Source organism: Pongo pygmaeus, chromosome 23, assembly GCF_028885625.2.
Source record: "Pongo pygmaeus isolate AG05252 chromosome 23, NHGRI_mPonPyg2-v2.0_pri, whole genome shotgun sequence".
Lineage (NCBI taxonomy): Eukaryota > Metazoa > Chordata > Mammalia > Primates > Hominidae > Pongo > Pongo pygmaeus.
In genome coordinates, this window is record NC_085931.1 from 52,593,141 (window position 1) to 52,608,109 (window position 14,969).

General features: G+C 50.0%; 1 protein-coding gene across 5 annotated transcripts in view; it reads left to right on the top strand.

Annotated features, from left to right (window-relative positions):
- Positions 1 to 3,927, top strand: part of XRCC6 (X-ray repair cross complementing 6) — a 74,032-nt gene extending 70,105 nt beyond the window's left edge. For all 5 annotated transcript variants that reach the window (XM_063662960.1, XM_054469933.2, XM_054469935.2 and 2 more), the window contains 2 exons: positions 1,415 to 1,528; positions 3,508 to 3,927. In XM_063662960.1, the coding sequence (XP_063519030.1) occupies positions 1,415 to 1,528; positions 3,508 to 3,701 (308 nt within the window). In that variant the 3' untranslated portion in view covers positions 3,702 to 3,927. The remainder of the gene's footprint in view (positions 1 to 1,414; positions 1,529 to 3,507) is intronic.
- Positions 3,928 to 14,969: the final 11,042 nt, after the last annotated feature.

Here is a 14,969-nt window from a genome sequence, read left to right on the forward strand (position 1 = left end):
CTCGTCTTTAACTCCTGACCTTAGGTGATCCATCTGCCTCAGCCTCCCAAAGTGCTGGGATTACAGGCATGAGCCACTGTACCCAGCTTCTCGGTACTTTTAAAACTACAGATGATTCCCAGATTGGGAGCCAGTGCTCTTGCAGAGATTCCCATGATGTGGAGCAGGGGGCTTCTGATGCAGCAGGAGCACAGTTTGGCTCCAGCATTGTGCCATCTAGGTAAACCAGCAAGAGCTCCCCTCCATGCTTGGCAAATATGGGCATGTGAGCTGCCCATCTCATCACCCTTGCCCTTGATGTGACATAGCTCATGTCAGAAGCTTGATTTAACAATATAGTTGTAAGCTAACAAAAAAGGAAACAAAAGTATGATCTTTCCTCCAAAGTTGCCTTTTCCTGTCGTATTTGCTCCCCTATTTCAGCCAGTCATCTCCCCATCCCACTCCTATTCTTACGTTCTGGTTTCCAGCTCTGTAATTTCAGTTAAATAATAAATCCTATTCTATCAGTAAGTCCTGCCAGTTCTGTCACTTCTCATGTTTATAGGTCCTCCCACCCACACCCCACTTCACCTGTCTATCTTACCCTCTTTCAGTTCACCCTCCATGCAGCTATCAGGGGGTTCTTTGGATAAGGCCTAATTCCTTGGCAGGCATCCAAGCTTCCACGACCTCACCATGCCCATCTTTCCCACCTCTCTACTGGCCCTGTCCCCCTTAACACCCTACTTTCCAGCTATATGTCACCTGCTGTTTCTCACCCAATGCCTTCTGCTTCTTATCTTCCACCACCCCTCCTGTGTTCCAGTGTGCCTGTACAGTCGCTTCTTGCATGGTGTTGCCCAACTCCACTGCATCGTTTTTATCCACCTCCTCACTCTCACTGGGCTGTAAGCTCACCGCAGGCATGAGCACTTGTTTGAATTCCCAGAATCTAGCTTAGTATCTCTACTGTACCACTCCCCGTCGGGAAAGTCATGTAATCTCTCTCCTTTTCTCCTCTGTAAAACTGGGGACAAATCAAGAGGCTGAGGCAGGAGAATCGCTTGAACCAGGGAGTCGGAGGTTGCAGTGAGCCAAGATTGCGCCACTGCACTCCAGCCTGGCAACAGAGCAAGACTCCATCTCAAAAAAAAAAAAAAACTGGGGACAAATTTACCTATCCTATAGGTTGTTAGAAGGAGTAAACAGAGTAAGTTTAAAGCATTTACAACAGTGCCTGGCGGTAGTATGTGTGATTACAGTAAATGCAGGTGTTGGAAGGTACTTGGTAAATGCTGGAAAGACCTTTCCCTAGACCCCTCCCACCTCAGCAGTTAGGTGCTCTCTCTTCTGGTTCTCAGAGAGTTGGAAGTGGATAGCAAGCTGGGGCTCGTGACTCACCAGGCCACTCTTCTGTGTTTTGATTTTCTAGTGCCCAAGGTTGAAGCAATGAATAAAAGACTGGGCTCCTTGGTGGATGAGTTTAAGGAGCTTGTTTACCCACCAGATTACAATCCTGAAGGGAAAGTTACCAAGAGAAAACACGGTGAGGAGCTGAATGTGGACATGTGGGCTATTTTTAAAAATTGCTTTTATGATAGTCTTATCACAGTGAGCAATATCCTTTGAGAAATATCTATTCACAGTCTAGTTAAAATGGCTTTTATCCAAAAAACAGACAATAACAAATGCTGGCAAGGATGTGGAGAAAAGGGAACCCTCATACACTGTTGGTGGGAATGTAAATTTATACAGCCACTATTATAGAGAATAGTTTGGAGTTTCCTCAAAAAGTGAAAACTAGAGCTACTATATGATCCAGTCAGTACATACCCAAAAGAAAGGAGATCAGTATATCAAAGAGATACGTGCACTCCCATGTTTATTGCAGCACCATTCACAATAGCCAAGATTTGGAAGCAACTTGTGTCCATCAACAGATGCCTGGGTAAAGAAAATGTGGTACACGTACACAATGGAGTACTATTCAGCCATAAAAAAGAATGAGATCCTGTCATTTGCAATAATATGTTAAGTGAAGTAAGCCAGGCTCAGAAAGACAGACATTTATATGTTCTCACTTGTGGAATCTAAAAATCAAAACAATTGAGCTCATGGAGAGAGAGCATAGAAGGATGGTTACCAGAGGCTGACAATGGTAGTGAAGCATCGGGGGGTTGATGGGGATGGTTAATGGGTACAAAAAAAATAGAATTATTAAGATCTATTTGATAATACAACAGAGTGACTATAGTCAGTAATATAATTGTACATTTAAAAATAACTAAAGGAATACAATTGGAATGTTTGTAACGCAAAAGATAAATGCTTGAAGGGATGGATACCCCATTTATGCTGATGTGATTATTTCACATTGCATGCCTGTATCAAAATACCTCGTGTACCCCACAAATATATATACCTAGTATGTACCCACAAAAATTAAAAATGAAATGAGGCTGCAGAGTAGTTCATTGGATAGATACACCAGGTTATTTAACCAGACCTGTATTGACGGGTGGATATGCTGCAGTGAACATGCATTTCCATCGTGTTCTTGTGTGAATAGATCCACAGGATACATTCTTGCAGTGAATTGCTTCCAAAACAGTGATTTACCCTCTATCCAAGAAGGTGTGTGAATGTTTTCTTGCACTCTCAGCCTTCCAGGACTTAATTTTTTTAATTTCTATTAAAAATGATACAGAAGTTGGCCAGGTGCGGTGGCTCACGCCTGTAATCCCAGCACTTTGGGAGGCTGAGGTGGGCGGATCACGAGGTCAGGAGTTCAAGACCAACCTGGCCAACACAATGAAACCTCTTCTCTACTAAAAATACGAAAATTAGCCAGATGTGGTAGTGGGCGCCTATAGTCCCAACTACCTGGGAGGCTGAGGCAGGAGAATCCCTTGAACCTGGGAGGCGGAGGTTGCAGTGAGCCGAGACCACACCATTGCACTCCAGCCTCGGTGATAGAGTGAGACTCCATCTCAAAAATGATACAGAAGTTATATCCTTTTTTTGTTTTTAGACAGTCTTGCTCTGTCACCCAGGCTGGAGTCCAGTGGCTCAATCACAGCTCACTGGCTCACTGTAGCTTCAACCTCCTGGGCTCAAGTGGTCCTCCAGCCTCAGCCTCCTGAGTAGCTGAGACTGCAGGTGCACACCACCATGGCCAGTTGATTTTATTACTTTAGAGCCAGGGTCTCACTGTATTACCAAGGCTGGTCATGAACCTGTAAAAGATTTTTGAAGGAAGGAATGACTTACCCAGAGTGAGCAACAGTTTTGGGTAAACTGATGGCATTCACACTACTAGTAATTTCCTCCTAGGTGTGATCGGTGTTTTATTTTGCACTTTAAATGAAGCTGCCTTATCGAGATAAGTCTTCCCCATGGTGTTCTAGGCTGGCATCACAGCTTTATGGTTAGTTGCAGCCCAGATTATATGAGGGCCCCCATGCCATGTAGCTGGGATGCCACTTGTAGCATTTCTAGTCACTCCCTCCTGACCTTTCCCCCCAGATAATGAAGGTTCTGGAAGCAAAAGGCCCAAGGTGGAGTATTCAGAAGAGGAGCTGAAGACCCACATCAGCAAGGGCACACTGGGCAAGTTCACTGTGCCCATGCTGAAAGAGGCCTGCCGGGCTTATGGGCTGAAGAGTGGGCTGAAGAAGCAGGAGCTGCTGGAAGCCCTCACCAAGCACTTCCAGGACTGACCAGAGGCCGCGCGTCCAGCTGCCCTTCTGCAGTGTGGCCAGGCTGCCTGGCCTTGTCCTCAGCCAGTTAAAATGTGTTTCTCCTGAGCTAGGAAGAGTCTACCCGACATAAGTTGAGGGACTTTATGTTTTTGAGGCTTTCTGTTGCCATGGTGATGGTGTAGCCCTCCCACTTTGCTGTTCCTTACTTTACTGCCTGAATAAAGAGCCCTAAGTTTGTACTATACACTGTTCTTTTGTGTGAAGGAGAAAGGTGTGTGTGCCTTGCATCCAAAACTCACTGGCCATCACTTAGCTTAATTTTCTCTTTCATTGGGAACACTCATCACCACAATGGAAACAAAAGTATCAGCGGGAAGGGTAAGAGTGTGATGGGTCAGGGCAAATGAAGGCATTTCGGGAGTAAGAAGCCCTAGCAGGATTATATTATCCTTATCCTCTGTCCTCTAGCCTGTTTTCCTTTAAATGTGTCATGTTAAGGTGTAAAAATCAGATTTCTGAAGCAATAAGAAGGTAACACTTAGTTCTGGGGCCATTTGCTTCGTGAGTAAACAGCAATTCCGTCTCATTGCATTCCTCTTAATGCAACATTAAGTCATGCAAAAATATACCCATTTTCTGTCACCCTGAGAATTAGGGTTCCAGAATAAGTGAAATGAAGAGTTACTCCTCTTGTGTTTCAGGGGAGCTGTAGGAAATTCAAGAAGATGAGAAAATGTCCTAGTATTTAAAGAAGGGGAAGAGGACAGGAGTGTCTTTTACCTTTTCTTCTTCTACATCCCTGCTCTGTCCTCCCTGTCCCTTTCCTGCTCATTCTGCTGCCACTGCTTTTGAAGAATTAGCCTGAGGGAAGGAAGGAGAGCATCTGGAATTGTTGGTCTCCTCTGAGGATGTGAGTAAGGGTTTGCAGGTCCTGTGTCCTTCAGGACTAGAATGAGCAGCACCTCATGAGGAAGAGAGTGTAGGAGGGGCCAAATTACTCCTTTCAGCTTTGGATTCTTGGCTCTAAGCTTTATAGGTTTTTTTTTTTTTTTTAACCTGTTATTGCTTTTGTTTCTGTTTGAAAGGAGATACTGTATTTTTTTGTATTTCCTTATGTGTCTGGGCAAGAGGGGAAGATAATTCTCACATTAGATGCTTAGAAATTGTTGAGAAATTGGACCATTCCCCTTAAATGGAGCAAGTTTGGAAACTGGATTCTATAGGGGGTTAACCTACCAAGGTAGATTGAAATCACACTAGTCACAGCCAGTCACTTGCAATAGGAGGGCAAGGAGTATCCCCACTGAGCCCTTGGTATCCAACCCTGGATGCTGGAGCTAGTGAAGAGCAGCCCTGGAGTGAGCTCCAGGCTGGCTTTGCTGTGCACACTATGCCCAAGCCTACGCTCCTTTGCCTCCTACTTCCAAGATGGAGAGAATGAGAGTTCAGAGGTCAAATACCTACCAGAGCCAGGCAGGTATGTGAATGTTAGACAAATCACCCGAGGTCTGTGATAAACAGCAACAGAGTGATATTTCTCTGTAAATGAATGATGCCTTCTCGGCCTGTGGAGCCCCCCACCCAAGGAGAGAAGAAATACCATGTTCCAGTGGAATTGGTTAGGGCTTTGGAAGCTCACAAGGCTGATTTAGCAAATTTACGTCTTAGTGCCATCATATATACAAGTGACTTTGGGCAGTGTATGAGGCATTTTTGAGCCTTAGCTTCCACATTCTTTTTTAATTTCTGAAGTATTTATTGATCATTCTTGGGTGTTTCTCGGAGAGGGGGATATGGCAGGGTCATAGGATAATAGTGGAGAGAAGGTCAGGAGATAAACACATGAACAAAGGTCTCTGGTTTTCCTAGGCAGAGGACCCTGCGGCCTTCTGCAGTGTTTGTGCCCCTGAGTACTTGAGATTAGGGAGTGGTGATGACTCTTAAAGAGCATGCTGCCTTCAAGCATCTGTTTAACAAAGCACATCTTGCACCACCCTTAATCCATTTAACCCTGAGTTGACACAGCACATGTTTCAGAGAGCAGGGGGCTGGGGGAAAGGCCATAGATCAACAGCATCCCAAGGCAGAAGAGTTTCTCCTAGTCAGAACAAAATGGAGTCTCCTATGCCCACCCCTTTCTACACAGACACAGCAACAATCTGATCTCTCCTTCCTTTCCCCACACTTCCTCCCCTTCTCTTCAACAAAACCGCCATCGTCCTCATGGCCCGCTCCCGATGGTCGCTGTCTCTTCGGAGCTGTTGGGTACACCTCCCAGACAGGGCAGCCGGGCAGAGGCGCTCCTCACCTCCCAGACAGGGCAGCTGGGCAGAGGCGCCCCTCGCTTCCCAGACGGGGCCGCCCGGGCAGAGGCGCTCCTCAGTTCCTCCCAGACCGGGTGGCAGCCGGGCAGAGGCGCTCCTCACCTCCCAGACGGGGCGGCCGGGCAGAGGCGCTCCTCACTTCCCCGACGGGGCGGCCGATCAGAGGCGCTCCTCACTGGGGCGGCCGAGCAGAGGCGCTCCTCACTTCCCAGAGGGGGCGGCCGGGCAGAGGCGCTCCTCACTTCCCAGACGGGGCGGCCGGGCAGAGACGCTCCTCACTTCCTCCCAGATGGGGTGGCGGCCAGGCAGAGGCGCTCCTCACCTCCCAGACAGGGCGGCCGGGCAGAGGCGCTCCTCACTTCCCAGACTGGGCGGCCGGGCAGAGGAGCTCCTCACCTCCTAGACGGGGCGACCAGGCAGAGGCGCTCCTCACTTCCCAGACGGTGTGGCGGCCGGGCAGAGGTGCTCCTCCGTTCCCAGATGGGGCAGCCAGGCAGAGGCGCTCCTCACTTCCCAGACGGTGTGGCGGCCGGGCAGAGGTGCTCCTCCCTTCCCAGATGGGGCAGCCAGGCAGAGGCGCTCCTCACTTCCTCCCAGAAGGGGTGGCGGCCAGGCAGAGGCGCTCCTCACTTCCCAGAGGGGGCGGCCGGGCAGAGGTGCTCCTCACTTCCTCCCAGACGGGGTGGCAGCCGGGCAGAGGCACTCCTCACCTCCCAGACGGGGCAGCCGGGCAGAGGTGCTCCTCATCTCCCAGACGGGGCGGCCGGGCAGAGGTGCTCCTCGTCTCCCAGACGGGGCAGCCGGGCAGAGGTGCTCCTCACTTCCTCCCAGACGGGGTGACGGCCGGGCAGAGGCACTCCTCACCTCCCAGACGGGGCGGCCGGGCAGAGGCGCTCCTCACCTCCCAGACGGAGTGGTCAGGCAGAGGCGCTCCTCACCTCCCAGAAGGGGCGGCTGGGCAGAGGCGCTCCTCACTGCCCATATGGGGTGGCAGCCGGGCAGAGGTGCTCCTCACTTCCCAGACGGGGTGGCGGCCAGGTAGAGGCGCTCCTCACTTCCCAGATAGGGCAACAGGGCAGAGGCGCTCCTCACTTCCTCCCAGACAGGGCGGCCGGGCAGAGGTGCTCCTCATCTCCCAGACGGGGCAGCCAGGCAGAGGCGCTCCTCACTTCCTCCCAGACGGGGTGGCAGCCGGGCAGAGGCGCTCCTCACATCCCAGATGATGGGCGGCCAGGCAGAGGCGCTCCTCACTTCCCAGATAGGGCGGCCGGGCAGAGGGGCTCCTCACATCCCAGACGATGGGCGGCCAGGCAGAGACGCTCCTCACTTCCTAGACGGGGTGGCGGTGGGGCAGAGGCTGTAATCTTAGCACTTTAAGAGGCCAAGGCAGGAGGCTGGTAGGTGGAGGTTGCAGAGAGCCGAGATCACACCACTGCACTCCAGCCTGAGCACCATTGAGCATTGAGCTTCCACATTCTTATAATGTCACATGGTGAAAATGAGAAAATACGAAAAAGAACATGGCACTCAATAGGTACAGTTGGCCCTATGCATCCGCAGGCTCCACATCGATGGATTCAACCTACGTGGATCAAAAATATTTGGGGGCCAGGTGTGCTGGCTCACTCCTGAAATCCTAACACTAGGAGGCCGAGGCAGGCGGATAACTAGGTCAGGAGTTCGAGACCAGCCTGGCCAGCATGGTGAAACCCCATCTCTACTAAAAATACAAAAAATTAGCCGGGCATGATGGCGTGCACCTGTAATCCCAGCTACTCGGAAGGCTGAGGCAGGAGAATCGCTTGAATCTGGGAAGCAGAGGTTGTAGTGAGTCGAGATTGCACCACTGCACTCCAGCCTGGGCAACAGAGCGAGACTCTGTCTCAAAAAAAAAAATAAATAAAACTTGGGGAAAAAATCGGTGGCTGTGTCTGTACTCTTGCTCTTGTCGCCCAGGCTGGAGTGCAGTGGCGCGATCTTGGCTCCCTGCAGCATCTGCCTCCTGGGTTCACGCGATTCTCCTGCCTCAGCCTCCCAAGTAGCTGGGATTACAGGCGCACAACACCGCACCCGGCTAATTTTTTACTTTTAGTAGAGACGGGGTTTCACCATGTTGGCCAGGCTACTCTCGAATTCCTGACCTTAGGTGATCCACGCGTCCAGGCCTCCCAAAATGCTGGGATTACGGGTGTGAGCCACCGCGCCCGGCCAGACTTTAAATTTTGTCATTAGCCGGCTGGGCGCGGTGGCTCACGCCTGTAATCCCAGCACTTTGGGAGGCCGAGGAGGGCAGATCACCTGAAGTCAGGAGTTCGAGAGCAGCCTGGCCAACGTGGTGAAACCCCATCTCTACTACTAAAAATAAAAAAATTAGCCGGGTGTGGTGGTGGGAGCCTGTAATCCCAGCTACTCGGGAGGCTGAGGCAGGAGAATCACTTGAACTCGGGAGAAGGAGGTTGCAGTGAGCCGAGATCACGCCACTGCACTTCAGCCTGGGCAACAGAGCGAGACTCCGTCTCAACAACAACAAAATTGTCATTATTCCATAAATAATACAGTATGACAATTATTGACATAGCATTTACATTTTATTAGGTATCGTAAATTATCTAGAGTATCATTTAAAGTATCCGGGAGGCCGTGCGTAGTTCATATGCAAATACTGCGCCATGTTACATCAGGGACTTGGGCAACCTCAGATTTGGGTATCCGCATGGAGTGACCTCTGGCGCTTGACTTCTACCGCGGCCGTCGCGCTTCCATGCGCCAGGTGGCGACATAACCGGCGCGGAACGCGGACCTAGGCCTGCGCATGCGCGCCACGGACGAGGCGGGCCGGGTTCCTGGGGCTGGGAGCCATAGGCGGGAGGGTCTGGCGGGCTAAGCTCAGCGGCACCCGGGTTCCTTGTGGCCGCCGCAGCAGCTCGAGAACACGAATCCGTTTGGCCAAAACTGAAACAAACACACGGATGCACATATGTCTGTTTACTTCTAGGCCAGGTGCAGAGGGAACGTTTGGAATGGCACACTCATCGAAAGCTGCGGTTACTTCGGAAGATGAGCCTTTTACCTCTCAGCGTTTCCCCTTCTGTAATGTCTTGTTTTAATGTCTTATTGAAAACCAGAAGAGGCCGGGCGCAGTGGCTCACGCCTGTAATCTCAGCAGTTTGGGAAGCTGAGGCGCGGGTGATCACCTGAGATCAGGAGTTCGAGACCAGCCTGGCCAACATGGTGAAAAACCCCGTCTCTACTAAAAACACAAAAAAATTAGCCGGGCGTGGTGGCGGGCGTCTATAATACCAGCTACTCGGGAGGCTGAGGCAGGAAAATCGCTTGAACCCGGGCGGCGGAAGTTGCAGTGAGCAGAGATCGCGCCAATGCACTCCAGCCTGGGCGACAAAGTGAGACTCCGTCTCAAAAAGTAAACAAACGCCGGGCGCGGTGGCTCACGCCTGTAATCCCAGCACTTTGGGAGGTCGAGGCGGGCGGATCACGAGGTAAGGAGATCGAGACCATCCTGGCTAACACGGTGAAACCCCGTCTCTACTAAAAATACAAAAAATTAGCCGGGCGTGGTGGCGGGCACCTGTAGTCCCAGCTACTCTGGAGGCTGAGGCAGGAGAATGGTGTGAACCCGGGAGGCAGAGCTCGCAGTGAGCCGAGATCGCGCCACTGCACTCCAGCCTCAAAACAAAACAAAACAAAACAAAAAAGTAAACAAACAAAAAACAGAAGAAAGGCAAGGCAGCACCATGAGCTCTGAGGGAGATTAGTCATCCACTGCCAACTATCCAGAAATTCCATCCTCATGAGAATCCGTATTAGGAGAGGAAACACACCCAGGTTTCACTGGAACGGGAGGTATGTATTCAGCCTTTCTTGTTTAAGCCACACTGCCCCTGACTGTAAGGACCCTGGTGCAACCTTCTCTGCATCATGTACGAAAGCAAATCCTACGTGGATTTCTATCTTCTGAGGACTCAGGCGGCTCGTGGGCCATGCCCGCACTTCTAGTGTTCCTCGCTACCCTGCAATTTTAGCATGACCATTTATTTATTTATTTATTTATTTATTTATTTATTTATTTATTTATGACTACAAAGATCCAGAAGAGAAACATGACCATTTCTTTCTTTTCTTTTTTTTCTGAGATGGAGTCTTGCTCTGTCGCCCAGGCTGGAGTGCAGTGGCGCCATCTTGGCTCACTGCAACCTGCACCTCCCGGGTTGAAGTGATTCTCCTGCCTCAGCCTCCTACGTAGCTGGGATTACAGGCATGTGCCACCATGCCCAGCTAATTTTTGTATTCTTTTTTTTTTTTTTTTTTGAGACGGAGTTTCACTCTTGTCACCCAGGCTGGAGTGCAGTGGCACGATCTCAGCTCACCGCAACCTCCGCCTCCCAGGTTCAAGTGATTCTCCTGCCTCAGCCTCCCTAGTAGCTGGGATTATAGGCATGCGCCACCACACCCGGCTAATTTTGTATTTTTAGTAGAGACGGTGTTTCTCCATGTTGGTCAGGCTGGTCTCGAACTCCCGACCTCAGGTGATCCACCCGCCTCGGCCTCCCAAAGTGCTGGGATTACAGGCGTGAGCCACCGCGCCCAGCCTTAATTTTTGTATTCTTAGTAGAGAAGGGGTTTCACCATGTTGGCCAGGCTGATCTCCAACTCTGGACCTCATGATCTGCCTGCCTCGGCCTCCCAAAGTGCTGGGATCAAAGGCGTGAGCCACCGCACCTGGTCCTTTTATTTTATTTTTATTTATTTATATACTTTTTTGAGACTCAGTCTCGCTCTGTTGCCCAGGCTGGAGTGCAGTGGCACGATCTTGGCTCACTGCAAACTCTGTCTCTCGGGTTCAAGTAATTCTCCTGCCTCAGCCTCCCGAGTAGCTGGGTTACAGGCACCACCACGCCCAGCTAATTTTTGTTTTTGTTTTTTGAGACGGAGTCTTGCTTTCTTGCCCAGGCTGGAGTGCAGTGGCATGATCTCAACTCACTGAAACCTCTGCCTCCTGGGTTCAAGTGATTCTCCCGCCTCAGCCTCCCAAGTAGCTGGGATTACAGGTGCCCCCCACCATGCCTAATTTTTGTATTTTTAGTAAAGACGGAGTTTCCCTTTGTTGGCCAGGCTGATCTCGAACTCCTGACCTCATGATCCACCCATCTCGGCCTCCCAAAGTGCTGGGATTACAGGCGCGAGCCACCACGCCTGGCTAATTTTTGCATTTTAGTAGAGATTTTGTATTTAGTAGTAGTAGTAGTAATTTTGTATTTAGTAGAGATGGGGTTTCACCATGTTGGCCAGGCTGGTCTCAAACTCCTGACCTCAGGTGATCCACCTGCCTTGGCCTCCCAAAGTGCTGGGTGGGATTACAGGCATTAGCCACCACGTCTGGCGGAAACATGACCTTTTTTTTTTTTTTTTTTTTTTCTGAGACGGAGTTTCGCTCTTGTTGCCCAGGCTGGCTGGAGTGCGATGGCGTGATCTCAGCTCACTGCAACCTCTGCCTCCTGGGTTCAAGCAATTCTCCTGCCTCAGCCTCCTGAGTAGCTGCGATTACAGGCGTGTGCCACAATGCCTAGCTAATTTTGTATTTTTTTAGTAGAGACAGGGTTTCACCATGTTGGTCAGAGTGGTCTCGAACTCCGACCTCAAGTGATCCACCTGCCTCGGTCTCCCAAAGTGCTCAGATTACAGGTGTGAGCCACCGTGCCCAGCCAACATGACCATTTTTATTGCTGTAGTTTGACAAGGCGTCCCCATCCCTTTATCACTACCCCACACCCTCCTCCCACCTTAGTTATCTATTGCTGTGTAACAAATTACACCCAGGAACTATTGGCTTAAAACAGTAAGCATTCCTCTCCTACCTGAAAGCTAGAGTGAGGCTGGAGGATCTATTTGCTGAGAGGCTGTAATGAGCATGTTTCCAATTTTCTCTGTCTTATGTTTTGACATCTTGGGGGGCCTTCTAGACCCAGGAATAGACTGCTCCTCCCAGGGCTAGCTTACTCATAGAGACAGTTACTACATATTTGTGAGAATGCCTCTCATGCACGCCAGCCACCTCCTTTATCTTTCACATACCAAAGCATTATTCCTCCTGTACTAAATCATCCCAGGACCAGATGCCAGGCAACTAGAGACCACCCCATAGCCCAAAGCCCACTGGAACGATTCAAACTAGCCAATCATTCCTAAACCGTTTATTCTGTCCTGCCTTTCCCGAGAAAACTCTGATAAAGGATGTGGCCTATGATTCCCCCTTGCTCTAATTCTGACTCCTAAACAAAGCCCGATGTTTCTCCCATGGCCCTGTGCTGTGTGGAATGCTCCTTCTCGTAGGAAACGTACATTCTTTCAATGGCATTGACTTAGTGTCATCACTCAATCTGTTAATTAAAATCCCACAGGAGGCCGGGCGCAGTGGCTCACGCCTGTAATCTCAGCACTTTGGGAGGCCAAGGCAGGCGGATCATGAGGTCAGGAGTTCGATACCGTTCTGGCTAACACGGTGGAACCCCATCTCTACTAAAAAAAATACAAAAAATTAACCAGGCGTGGTGGCGGGTGCCTGTAGTCCCAGCTACTGGGGAGGCTGAGGCAGAATGGTGTGAACCCGGGAGGCGGAGCTTGCAGTGAGCCGAGATCGCACCACTGCACTCCAGCCTGGGCAACAGAGCGAGACTCCGTCTCAAAAAAAAAAAAAAAAAAAAAATCCCACAGGTACAAATGAAACAGAGGCTCATTCCCATGGCTGGCAAAGGCGATGCCAGCTGTTGGCTAGAGGCCTTAGGACCTCCATGTCCTTAAGTCCATGGTAGCTGACTTCCCTTATAGCCAGTTATCTGAAAAAATGAAGGCAGAAACTGCAATGTCACATCGATTCTGCCAGACTCTGAGTTGCACAGACCAGCTCTGAGTTGGTGTGGGAGACTATACGAGGGCGTGAATCGCAGGTGAGGATCACTGGAGCCATCTTGGAGGCTGGCTGCCACAGGTCATTGTGAATATTGACTTGCTACTTTAAATTATTTCCTTCCTTCACAAGAGTATAGTTATCGTCCATCCCCATGACCCCACCCCCAAGTAGATATATCAGCTCAAGCCAGAGGCCATACTTGATTTTTCCAAATGTAACCTGGGCTAGACGTGGTGGCTCATGCCTCTAATCCCAGCACTCTGGGGGGCCAAGGCGGGCAGATTACCTGAGGCCAGGAGTTTAAGACCAGCCTTGACAACATGGTGAAACCTCATCTGTACTAAAAATGCAAAAATTAGCCGAGCATGGTGGTATGCACCTGTAATCCTAGCTACTCGGGAGGCTGAGGCAGGAGAATCTCTTAAACCCAGGAGGCAGAGGTTGCAGTGAGCCGTCTGCACCAATGCACTCCAGCCTGGGTGACAGAGTGAGACTGTCTCAAAAAAAAAAAAAAAAAAAAGTAACCTGATGCCAGGGGGATGGGGGACACTCATTTCCTAGAACAAGCTGCCTTTCCATCCATCAGTTTGAGATCAAGGATAATGAAAACGTATTGTTCAAATACAACAAATAAATAATCTCTTTAGGTCAATACTGTAAATGTAAAACTATTTAATTGCAGGTTCTCTTGGGAAAGTTTCAGGAAACACTGTAAATCTGAAATTCCTAACCAGTTGTGTTTGGGGTCAGGGGAACCTTTGAGACCTGATGAAAGCAATGGATTCTCTCTCAAAAATAAAACGTTTAGAAACAAAAATCAGAAGGCAATCTCAGGCTGGGCCCAGTGGCTCACGCCTGTAATCCCAGCACTGTGGGAGGCCAAAGTAGGCGGATCACTTGAGGTCAGAAGTTTGAGACCAGCCTGGCCAACATGGTGAAACCCCGTCTCTACTAAAAAATATAAAAATTAGCTGGGCTTGGTGGCGCACTTCTGTAATCCTACCTACTTGGGAGCCTGAGGCAGAGAAATTGCTGGAGCCAGGGAGGTGGAGGTTGCAGTGAGCTGAGATCATGCCACTGCACTCCAGCCTGGGCAACAGAGAGACTATGTCTCAAAAAAAAAAAAAAAGAAAGCAAGCAAGCAATCTCAGACATTAGTTATGTTTAAGTTAAAAAAAAAATAGAATGTTACAGAGCTAGGGGGAAAAGGAAATTATGAGGTGGGGTAGCTAGGAAAGGCCCTAAAGAAGGGATGTTTGGAGCCAGGCACGGTGGCTCATGCCTGTAATCCCAACACTTTGAGGGGCCAAGGCGGGTGGGCCATGAGGTCAGGAGTTCGAAACTAGCCTGGCCAACGTGGTGAAACCCCGTCTCACTAAAAATACAAAAAATTAGCCAGGCATGGTTGTGGGCACCTGTAATCCCAGCTACTTGGGAGGCTGAGGCAGGACAATCACTTGAACCTGGAAAGCGGAGGTTGCAGTGAGCTGAGATCACGCTATTGCACTCCAGCCTGGGCTACAAGAGCCAGACTCTGTCTCAGAAAAAAAAAAGAAAAAAAAGTCATTACGTCGGCTGGGCGGGATGGCTCATGCCTGTAATCCCAGCACTTTGGGAGGCTGAGGCAGGTGGATCACTTGAGGTTAGGAGTTCCCGAGCATGGTAAAACCCTGTCTCTACTAAAAATACAAAAGTTAGCTGGGGGTGGTGGCGTGTGTCTGTAATCCCAGCTATTCAGGAGGCTGAGGAAGGAGAATCACTTAAACCCAGGAGGGGGAGGTTGCAGTGAGCTGAGATTGCTCCACTGCACTCCAACCTTGGTGACAGAGCCAGACTGTCTCAAAAAAAAAAAAGTAACGTGTCATTTAATGACACAGGTAAGTTCTGAAAAATGCATTGTTAGGCAATTTCGTCACTGTGTAAACACCATAGAGTATACTTACAAAAACCGGCCGGGTGCAGTGGCTCACGCTTGTAATCCCGGCACTTTGGGAGGCCGAGGTAGGTGGATCAAGAGATCAGGAGTTCGAGAACAGC